Source organism: Miscanthus floridulus, chromosome 11, assembly GCF_019320115.1.
Source record: "Miscanthus floridulus cultivar M001 chromosome 11, ASM1932011v1, whole genome shotgun sequence".
Lineage (NCBI taxonomy): Eukaryota > Viridiplantae > Streptophyta > Magnoliopsida > Poales > Poaceae > Miscanthus > Miscanthus floridulus.
In genome coordinates, this window is record NC_089590.1 from 26,523,233 (window position 1) to 26,535,242 (window position 12,010).

A 12,010-nucleotide genomic window follows, 5' to 3' on the forward strand; every position below is an offset into this window, starting at 1 on the left:
GGGTCTTGAAACAAGCAAATCGGGTGGTCTAGTCGACACACGCGTTTACAAGGAAGAAGCAGCAGCTATCTTGCATCTAAACAAAACCCAACCTCATTCTGATGGCTGCTGGCTCTATTTATAAGGAGGAGAGCACAAGGGGGAGTGGGAAACCCTAATCTGGGCGTCCCTCAATGGGCTGTAGGTCTGTGCGTCCTTTGGCTTGCTGCGCACAGATTCGGTAGATTCTGATAGTGGGGTTGGACCCATGTGAAAGAGGACGACGCGCTCTTTCCAACAAGTCAAAAACCAGCTTCATTGGATCTCGTATCAAGGAGTTATGGTACTTTTGATGGAGTGTTTCCTGCTGTCTCGAGATGAGCTGAGCGCCCCATTAATGATGATTCCCACTTGTTCGGCTGCTCCATCCTCATCATGGGGTCTAAACATGAGGCAATGGGGTCTTGACCAACATTCCTAAGAATAAGACAATCATCACCATGATTTAGTAGCATCCAATTCTGAGACGAGTTTGTATGAACAGCGAGGAACGACTTTACCTGATAATTAAGTTGTTGTGCTCGAGCTCTTGTCATCGGACCTTGTTGTGCAGCAGGTGTGGTTGTATCAATGGAAGGGATGTCCTCATCACCATAGGCTCAGAAATCATTTTGGTCACACCCGATGGTACCACAAAGTGACGATGCTCAAGTGGAAGCTCATTTTGGTATGTTTGGAGATAGTGCTAATCTTAATGCAAGATAGGTGCACGGTTTGCGTCGAACGTACCATACGATAGGAAATCATTTTGGATGCACCCAATGGAACTCCTAGGTGACGTGGGTTATGAGGAATCTCACTTCTTTCGGTTTGGAGACAGTGTTAGTGTCGGTGCAAGATAGGTGCATGGTTGGCGCTAGACGTACCATAGGCTCTGAGATCATTTTGGACGCACCCGATGGTACCACTAGGTGACAAGGCTCAAGTGGTAGCTTGTTTCGGTACGTTTGGAGATAGTGCTAATCTTGACGCAAGATAGGTGCACGGTTTGCGTCGAACGTAACATAGGCTCATAAATCATTTTGCATGCACCCGATGGAGCTCCTTGGTGACGTGGGTCATGTGGAATCTCTCTTCTTTCTATTTCAAGGTAGTGTTAGTGTCGGTGCAAGCTAGGTGCATGGTTTGCGCTAGACGCACCCGATGGTACCACTAGGCTCTGAGATCATTTTGGACGCACCCGATGGTACCACTAGGTGACGAGGCTCAAGTGGAAGCTCATTTCGGTACATTTGGAGATAGTGCTAATCTTGATGCAAAATAGGTGCATGGTTTGCGTCGAACATACCATAGGATAGGAAATCATTTTGGATGCACCCAATGGAACCCCTAGGTGGCGTGGGTCATGTGGAATGTCACTTCTTTCCGTTTAGAGATAGTGCAAATCTTGACGCAAATAGGTGCACGGTTTGCGTCAAGCGTAACATAGGCTCAGAAATCATTTTGCATGCACCCGATGGAGCTCCTTGGTGACGTGGGTCTTGTGGAATCTCTCTTCTTTTTATTTGGAGGTAGCGTTAGCGTCGGTGCAAGATAGGTGCATGGTTTGCACTAGACGTACCATCGGCTCAGAAATCGTTTTGGTCGCACCCGATGGTACCACTAGGTGACGAGCCTCAAGTGGAAGCTCATTTTGGTATGTTTGGACATAATGCTAATCTTGACGCAAGATAGGTGCACGGTTTGCGTCGAACGTACCATAGGCTAGGAAATCATTTTGGATGCACCCAATGGAACTCCTAGGTGATGTGGGTTATGTGGAATCTCACTTCTTTCTGTTTGGAGACAGTGTTAGTGTCAGAGCAAGCTAGATGTATGGTTTGCGCTAGACGTACCATAGGCTCTGAGATCGTTTTGGATGCACCCGATGGTACCACTAGGTGACGAGGCTCAAGTGGAAGCTCATTTCGGTACATTTGGAGATAGTGCTAATCTTGACACAAGATAGGTGCACGGTTTGCGTCGAACATACCATAGGCTAGGAAATCATTTTGGATGCACCCAATGGAACTCAAAGGTGACGTGGGTTATGTGGAATCTCACTTCTTTCCATTTGCAGGTAGTGTTAGCGTCGGTGCAAGATAGGTGCATGGTTTGCACTAGATGTACCATAGGCTTAGAAATCATTTTGGTCGCACCTAATGGTACCACAAGGTGATGAGGCTCGAGTGGAAGCTCATTTCGGTACGTTTGGAGATAGTGCTAATCGTAATGCAAGATAGGTGCACGGTTTGCGTCGAACGTTCCATAGGCTAGGAAATCATTTTGGATGCACCAATGGAACTCCTAGGTGACATGGGTTATGTGGAATCTCACTTCTTTCCGTTTGGAGACAGTGTTAGACATACCATAGGCTCTGAGATCATTTTGGACGCAACCGATGGTACCACTAGGTGACAAGTCTCAAGTGGAAGCTTGTTTCATTCCGTTTAGAGATAGTGCTAATCTTGACGCAAGATAGGTGCACCGTTTCCGTCGAACATAACATAGGCTTGAAAATCATTTTGCATGCACCCGATGGAGCTCCTTGGTGACGTGGGTCATGTGGAATCTCTCTTCTCTCTATTTGGAGGTAGTGTTAGCGTTGGTACAAGATAGCTGCATGGTTTGCACTAGACGTACCGTAGGCTAAAAAATCGTTTTGGTCGCACCCGATGGTACCACTAGGTGATGAGGCTCAAGTGGAAGCTCATTTCGGTACGTTTGGAGATAGTGCTAATCTTGACGCAAATAGGTGCACAGTTTGCGTCGAACATACCATAGGCTAGGAAATCATTTTGCATGCACCCAATGGAACTCCTAGGTGACGTGGGTCATGTGGAATCTCACTTCTTTCCTTTTGGAGACAGTGTTAGTGTCGGTGGAAGATACATGTATGGTTTGCGCTAGACGTACCATAGGCTCTAAGATCATTTTGGACGCAACCGATGGTACCACTAGGTGACGAGGCTCAAGTGGAAGCTCGTTTCGGTCCATTTTGTGATAGTGCTAATCTTGACGCAAGATAGGTGCTTGGTTTACGTCGATTGTAACATAGGCTCGGACACCATTTTGCATGCACCCGACGGAGCTCCTTGGTGACGTGGGTCATGTGGAATCTCTCTTCTTTTCATTTGGAGGTAGTGTTAGCGTCGGTGCAAGATAGGTGCATGGTTTCCTCTAGACGTACTATAGGCTCAGAAATCATTTTGGTCGCACCCGATGGTACCACTAGGTGACGAGACTCAAGTGGTAGCTCATTTCGGTACGTTTGGACATTGTGCTAATCTTGATGCAAGATAGGTGCACGGTTTGCGTCGAACGTACCATAGGATAGGAAATCATTTTGGATGCACCCAATGGAACCCCTAGGTGACGTGGGTCATGTGGAATGTCACTGCTTTCCGTTTAGAGATAGTGCTAATCTTGACGCAAGATAGGTGCACGGTTTGCGTCGAGCGTAACATAGGCTCAGAAATCATTTTGCATGCACCCGATGGAGCTCCTTGGTGACGTGGGTCATGTGGAATCTCTCTTCTTTTTATTTGGAGGTAGCATTAGCGTCGGTGCAAGATAGGTGCATGGTTTGCACTAGACGTACCATTGGCTCAGAAATCATTTTGGTCGCACCCGATGGTACCACTATGTGACGAGCCTCAAGTGGAAGCTCATTTCGGTACGTTTGGACATAGTGCTAATCTTGACACAAGATAGGTGCACGGTTTGCGTCGAACGTACCATAGGCTAGGAAATCATTTTGGATGCACCCAATGGAACTCCTATGTGATGTGGGTTATGTGGAATCTCACTTCTTTTCGTTTGGAGACAGTGTTTGTGTTGGAGCAAGCTAGGTGCATGGTTTGCGCTAGACGTACCATTGGCTCTGAGATCGTTTTGGACGCACCCGATGGTACCACTAGGTGACGAGGCTCAAGTGGAAGCTCATTTCGGTACAGTTGGAGATAGTGCTAATCTTGACGCAAGATAGGTGCACGATTTGCGTCGAACGTACCATAGGCTAGGAAATCATTTTGGATGCATCCAAAGGAACTCAAAGGTGACATGGGTTACGTGGAATCTCACTTCTTTCCATTTGGAGGTAGTGTTAGCGTCAGTGCAAGATAGGTGCGTGGTTTGCACTAGATGTCGCATAGGCTTAGAAATCATTTTGGCGCACCCGATGGGACAAGGTGACGAGGCTCGAGTGGAAGCTCATTTCGGTACGTTTGGAGATAGTCCTAATCGTAACACAAGATAGGTGCACGGTTTGCGTCGAACGTACCATAGGCTAGGAAATCATTTTGGATGCACCCAATGGAACTCCTAGGTGACGTGGGTTATGTGGAATCTCACTTCTTTCCGTTTGGAGACAGTGTTAGTGTCGGTATAAGATAGGTGCATGGTTTGCGCTAGACGTACCATAGGCTCTGAGATCATTTTGGACGCAACCGATGGTACCACTAGGTGACAAGTCTCAAGTGGAAGCTCATTTCATTCCGTTTAGAGATAGTGCTAATCTTGACGCAAGATAGGTGCACAGTTTCCGTCGAACATAACATAGGCTTGAAAATCATTTTGCATGCACCTGATGGAGCTCCTTGGTGATGTGGGTCATGTGGAATCTCTCTTCTTTCTATTTGGAGGTAGTGTTAGCATCGGTGCAAGATAGGTGCATGGTTTGCTCTAGACATACTATAGGCTCAGAAATCATTTTGGTCGCACCCGATGGTACCACTAGGTGACGAGGCTCAAGTGCAAGCTCATTTCGGTACGTTTGGAGATAGTGCTAATCTTGACGCAAGATAGGTGCACGGTTTGCATCGAACATACCATAGGCTAGGAAATTATTTTGGATGCACCTAATGGAACTCCTAGGTGACGTGGGTCATGTGGAATCTCACTTCTTTTACTTTTGGAGACAGTGTTAGTGTCGGTGGAAGATAGGTGTATGGTTTGCGCTAGACGTACCATAGGCTCTAAGATCGTTTTGGATGCAACCAACGGTACCACTTGGTGACAAGGCTCAAGTGGAAGATCATTTCGGTCCGTTTAGAGATAGTGCTAATCTTGATGCATGATAGGTGCATGGTTTGCGTCGAGCGTAACATAGGCTCAGAAATCATTTTGCATGCACCCGATGGAGCTCCTTATTGACGTGGGTCATGTGGAATCTCTCTTCTTTTCATTTGGAGGTAGTGTTAGTGTCGGTGCAAGATAAGTGCATGGTTCACACTAGACGTACCCTTGGCTCAGAAATCATTTTGGTCGCACCCGATGGTACTTGTAGGTGACGAGGCTCAAGTGTAAGCTCATTTTGGTACGTTTGGACATAGTGCTAATCTTGACGCATGATAGGTGCACGGTTTGCGTCGAACGTACCATAGGATAGGAAATCATTTTTGATGCACCCAATGGAAATCCTAGGTGATGTGGGTCATGTGGAATGTCACTTCTTTGCATTTGAAGATTGTGTTAGTGTCGGTGCAAGATACGTGTATGGTTTGCGCTAGACGTACCATATGCTCTGAGATCATTTAGGACACAACCGATGGTACCACTAGGTGACGAGGCTCAAGTGGAAGCTTGTTTCGGTCCATTTAGAGATAGTGCTAATCTTAATGCAAGAAAGGTGCACGGTTTGCGTCGAACATAACATAGGCTCAGAAATAATTTTGCATGCACCCGATGGAGCTCCTTGGTGATGTGGGTCTTGTGGACTCTCTCTTCTTTTTGTTTGGAGGTAGTGTTAGCGTTGGTGCAAGATAGGTGCATGGTTTAGACTTGATGTACCATAGGCTTAGAAATCATTTTGGTCACACCCGATGGTACCACAAAGTGACGATGCTCAAGTGGAAGCTCATTTTGGTATGTTTGGAGATAGTGCTAATCTTAATGCAGGATATGATGAGGACATCCCTTCCATTGATACAACCACACCTGCTGCACAACAAGGTCCGATGACAAGAGCTCGAGCACAACAACTTAATTATCAGGTAAAGTCGTTCCTCGCTGTTCATACAAACTCGTCTCAGAATTGGATGCTACTAAATCATGGTGATGATTGTCTTATTCTTAGGAATGTTGGTCAAGACCCCATTGCCTCATGTTTAGACCCCATGATGAGGATGGAGCAGCCGAACAAGTGGGAATCATCATTAATGGGGCGCTCAGCTCATCTCGAGACAGCAGGAAACACTCCATCAAAAGTACCATAACTCCTTGATACGAGATCCAATGAAGCTGGTTTTTGACTTGTTGGAAAGAGCGCGTCGTCCTCTTTCACATGGGTCCAACCCCACTATCAGAATCTACCGAATCTGTGCGCAGCAAGCCAAAGGACGCACAGACCTACAGCCCATTGAGGGACGCCCAGATTAGGGTTTCCCACTCCCCCTTGTGCTCTCCTCCTTATAAATAGAGCCAGCAGCCATCAGAATGAGGTTGGGTTTTGTTTAGATGCAAGATAGCTGCTGCTTCTTCCTTGTAAACGCGTGTGTCGACTAGACCACCCGATTTGCTTGTTTCAAGACCCCAACTTGTGATTCAGATTCGGCCTTTGGCTTAAATCCGTGAGTTATTTGCTTGTTCATCTTGTTCTTGCTTGTTCTCGGTTGCTTGCAGGTTCATGGTGTTCTTGGCACGGCAAGAACATCACAATCGGAGCCGGTGTACCTGTTGCTAAGGCGCAGCAACCTTGTGGTCGTTGTAGTCGGACAGCCAACGTCGAATCCACCCCAAATCGAGTTTATCCACACTCACCAAAAGATCAGGAACAACCCCTTGTCCCATCATGTGGTATCAGAGCAAGGTTCTTTGGTGAGTGATTTACCGTTCATTACTTTACCTATAGTCCAGAAATATAAAAATAGGATAGAACTGAAATTCCAAACACAAGTTTGAGCCTTGCTGATCTGCTTAGTTCTTTGCTTGTTGAGTTTGTGGTTTACATCGTGGTGTCAAGTGCTGGTTCTTAGGTTCTAATCCTTTAGAGTTTCGAGTTCTTGTCACGTTTCAGTCACCACACAATCCGTTGTTGCCTTTCCCCCCACTTCAGCCGCTGCAATCTCCACCAATACCACCACAACCAGCAGCAAAAGCACCGCTGTTTTTCTCGACCTTTTCGCTGAAACCCTCACCACCATCACCTTCAGCCGTGCCTACACAAACACTACCTTATGCACCTGTCGTTTTGGTGCAAATCTGAGTACACTCAGTTCTGAAAATAAGAGAGTTCAAATTGCATATTTGTACTACTTGTTGCAATCCTTATCCCTAGTAAAAGAAAGTCTATGCTACTTGCTGCATTCTTGTTATAATCATATTGCAAAAGTTCAGTTTGTGCTACTTGTCGAAAAGAAAAGAAAAGAAAAGAAAAGAAAAGAAAAGAAAAGAAAAAGAAAATAGAAAAGAAAAAGAAAGGAAAAGGAGGAAAGAAAGAAAGAAAGAAAAAAAAGAAGGGTTAAGTTGATGCTATTTACTCTCATCATTTCCATTGTTTGCTACTGTCCGGTGACAACATTTGTGTCTAGGCTCGCGTCTCTAGCACGGGTTAGCCTAGGACCAGCACGGTACTATCTTTGAACACTTATTCAACTTGCATTGACTAACGTGGTTCCAGCTGTACCTTGATTTTTTTTAAGCCACCTACAGCTCCACAAATTATCTACAACGTCACAGGGTTCTACTTGCTACTACTTGTGTTGTTCTTGTCGTCGCCAACACCATCTACATAGCAAGGTAAGGACTTGTAAGAACTCGGTTGCACATGCTGAGAGAATGAAAATTGTTGCCACCTAATTCAGTTAGTTGGTAGGACATATTTTCTTGTGATTCCCTTGCTACATACTAACCATGGCAGGAGAAGGTGAAAGGACCCCTCCACAATCACCTCGATCAAAAGCCTTGCTGCAACACTTTGAACGCAAAGTGAGGCTCCATGCTGAACACCTTGATGAGGATGTTCGTGTCACCAATGAGCGCCTTGGTCAATTGGAGACGGCTCAGATTGAGACCAACACCAAGTTGGCTTCCTTGGAAGGCACTCTTGGTTCTGTTAATACATCTCTTGTAGGTGTCTTGGAGCGATTGGAGAGGATGGAACAGAATCGCTGTGATGGTTTCGAACGACGCAATCACAACAACAACAACACCATGGGCAGTGCTGCTGGTCATGATGAAGAAGAATATGCAGCGGACACTGAGCTTGATGAGGAGCTGAATGGTCATCGACGCATCGAACAACATCGCCGCCGCCATGAGACAGGTCCTCGCCGACCACGGCAAGAGGTACGTGCCGATGACTCATTTGGCAAGATTAAATTCACCATACCTGCTTTTGATGGGAGGTATAATCCTGATATGTACCTTAGTTGGGAATTAGCTGTTGATCAGAAATTTACTTGCCATGATTTCCCTGAGGACAAACGTGTTAGGGCTGCAACTAGTGAGTTTACTGACTTTGCCTCTGTTTGGTGGTCTGAATACCATCGTAAGAACCCAAATAACACACCAACTTGGGATGCTTTGAAACAGGTCATGCGGGCCAGATTTGTTCCTTCTTATTATTCCCGTGATCTTTTACATAAGTTGCAACAATTGAGGCAAGGATCCAAATCTGTAGAAGAATACTATCAAGAGCTACAAATGGGTATGCTTCGTTGCAGGCTAGAGGAAAATGAGGATGGTGCCATAGCTAGATTTATGGGTGGGCTGAACCGGGAGATTCAGGATATTCTAGCTTATAAGGAATATAATTCTGTCAATCGTTTATTTCACCTTGCTTGTAAAGCTGAACGAGAAGTGCAGGGACGACGAGCTAGCATGAGGGCTAACATTCCTGCAGGTCGTGCTAGCCCGTGGACACCCTCCAATGCTGCTGCACCGTCAACGCGTGCACCCCCACAATCTTCCTCGACCATCAAGCCACGCTCCTCTACAACAAATTCTGTACCATGCCCAAGTGAACCAACTAAAGGAGCAACGGCTACATCTGCCAAGAGTTCATCCTCGGTGGTATCCACGGGGAGAACAAGGGATATTCAGTGCCTACGCTGCAAAGGATATGGCCACGTACGCAAGGACTGCCCAAGCACACGTGTGATGGTTGTGCGAGCTGATGGTGGGTATTCCTCTGCTAGTGATTTTGATGAAGAAACATATGCTTTGCTTGCTGCTAACAATGTAGCGGAAGGAGATGATTTCCAACAAGACGAAGAGCACATTGGGGCTGAAGCTGCTGAGCACTATGAGAGCCTCGTGGTGCAGCGGGTGCTAAGTGCCCAAATGGAGAGGGCTGAGCAAAATCAGCGCCACACTTTGTTTCAAACCAAGTGTGTGATCAAGGAACGCTCTTGCCGTGTGATCATAGATGGAGGAAGCTGCAACAACTTGGCAAGTGCTGAAATGGTGAAGAAGCTTTTGTTGAGCACAAAACCACACCCGCAGCCTTACTACATTCAGTGGCTTAACAGCAGCGGCAAGGTGAAGGTAACACGATTGGTAAGGGTAGAGTTTGCCATTGGTTCTTATCATGATTCCATTGACTGCGATGTTGTGCCTATGCAAGCATGCTCTATGTTGTTAGGTAGACCATGGCAGTTTGATAAAGATTCCTTGCACTTTGGTAAAACAAATCAATACTCTTTTGTGCATAATGACAAGAAGATTGTGTTGCACCCCATGTCCCCTGAGGCTATTCTAAGAGATGAACTTGCTAGAGCTAGCAAACTTAAGAATCAGGCTGTTGCTAGTGAAAATCAGATTGTCGCTAATGAACTTGAGAAACATAAGAAGAAGTCTAGCAAATCTGTTCATCATAATAAAAATGAGATCAAGCTGAAAGGCTCTTGTTACTTTGCCACCAAATCTGATTTGGATGAGATTGATGCTAGTACTACTGTTTGCTATGCTTTGGTTTGCAAAGAAACTTTATTTTCACTCGAAGATACATCTATTTCTTTGCCTCCTGCTGTCACTAATCTTTTGCAGGAGTATGCCGATGTTTTTCCAAAGGAGGTACCACCGGGGCTGCCACCAATTCGAGGGATTGAACACCAGATTGACCTCATCCCTGGGGCTTCCTTGCCTAATCGTGCGCCGTATAGGACCAACCCGGATGAGACAAAAGAGATTCAGAGACAAGTACAAGAATTGCTCAACAAAGGTTATGTGCGTGAGTCTCTTAGCCCTTGTGCCGTTCCCGTGCTTTTAGTTCCTAAGAAGGATGGATCATGGCGCATGTGTGTTGATTGTAGAGCGATAAACAACATCACAATCAGATATCGTCATCCTATTCCAAGGTTAGATGATATGCTTGATGAATTGAGTGGCTCAATTGTGTTCTCTAAAATTGATTTGCGTAGTGGTTACCACCAGATTCGTATGAAGCTAGGAGATGAATGGAAAACAGCGTTTAAAACTAAGTTTGGTTTATATGAATGGCTTGTCATGCCCTTTGGATTGACTAATGCACCCAGCACTTTCATGAGATTAATGAACGAGGTTTTACGCTCTTTTATTGGCAGATTCGTGGTGGTATACTTTGATGACATCTTGATATATAGTAGATCATTAGAGGAACATCTTGATCATTTGCGTGCCGTTTTCAATGCTCTACGGGATGCACACTTGTTTGGCAATCTTGAGAAGTGCACCTTTTGCACAGATCGAGTTTCTTTTCTTGGATATGTTGTGACACTGCAGGGAATCGAAGTTGATCAAGCCAAGGTTGAGGCCATACACAGCTGGCCTGTTCCCTGCACGGTCACACAAGTGCGGAGTTTTCTAGGACTTGCTAGTTTCTACCGTCGATTTGTGAAGGACTTCAGCACCATTGCAGCCCCGCTGCATGAACTCACCAAGAAGGGTGCAACCTTCACTTGGGCTGCAACCCAACAGGATGCTTTCAACACGCTCAAAGATAAGTTAACTCATGCACCTTTAATCCAACTTCCTGATTTCAACAAAACCTTTGAGCTTGAATGTGATGCTAGTGGAATTGGGTTGGGTGGTGTGCTGTTACAAGAGGGGAAACCTGTGGCGTATTTCAGTGAAAAGTTGAGTGGCCCTAGTTTGAACTATTCTACTTATGATAAGGAATTGCTTGCTCTAGTTCGGACTTTGGAAACATGGCAGCATTATTTGTGGCCCAAAGAGTTTGTCATACATTCTGATCATGAATCTTTGAAACACATCCGTAGTCAAGCAAAACTGAACCGTAGACATGCCAAGTGGGTTGAATTCATCGAGTCCTTTCCTTATGTCATCAAACACAAAAAGGGGAAGGAAAATATAATTGCTGATGCTTTGTCTAGACGTTACACCATGCTTTCACAACTTGACTTTAAAATCTTTGGTTTGGAAACTATTAAGGAACAATATGCACATGACAATGATTTCAAAGATGTATTGCTGAATTGCCAAGAGGGGAAAACATGGAACAGATTCATCCTTACCGACGGGTTTGTCTTTAGAGCTAACAAGCTATGCATTCCAGCTAGCTCTGTGCGTTTGTTATTGTTGCAGGAAGCGCATGGAGGAGGACTCATGGGACATTTTGGTGTGAAAAAGACAGAGGACATCCTTGCTGGTCATTTCTTTTGGCCCAAGATGAGGAGAGACGTGGAGAGGTTCGTTGCTCGCTGCACAACATGCCAGAAAGCTAAGTCACACCTTAATCCTCATGGTTTATACATGCCTCTTCCTGTTCCAAGTGCACCGTGGGAAGATATTTCAATGGACTTTGTTTTAGGACTGCCTAGAACAAAGAAGGGGAGGGATAGTGTGTTTGTTGTTGTGGATAGATTTTCTAAAATGGCACATTTCATACCATGTCATAAGAGCGATGATGCTACACATGTTGCTGATTTGTTCTTTCGTGAGATTGTTCGATTGCACGGTGTGCCTAACACCATTGTTTCTGATCGGGATGCAAAATTTCTTAGTCATTTTTGGAGAACTTTGTGGGCTAAGCTAGGGACTAAGCTTTTATTTT

The 12,010-nt window shown here is 45.4% G+C and overlaps 1 protein-coding gene across 1 annotated transcript; it reads left to right on the top strand.

The window, feature by feature from the left end:
* Window positions 1-7,838: 7,838 nt before the first annotated feature.
* LOC136491723 (uncharacterized) lies at window positions 7,839-11,077 on the top strand. Its single transcript, XM_066487975.1, has 2 exons — window positions 7,839-10,882; window positions 11,010-11,077. Exons 1-2 carry the CDS (start codon window positions 7,870-7,872, stop codon window positions 11,075-11,077), a joined length of 3,081 nt encoding a protein of 1,026 aa, XP_066344072.1. The 5' UTR covers window positions 7,839-7,869.
* Window positions 11,078-12,010: the final 933 nt, after the last annotated feature.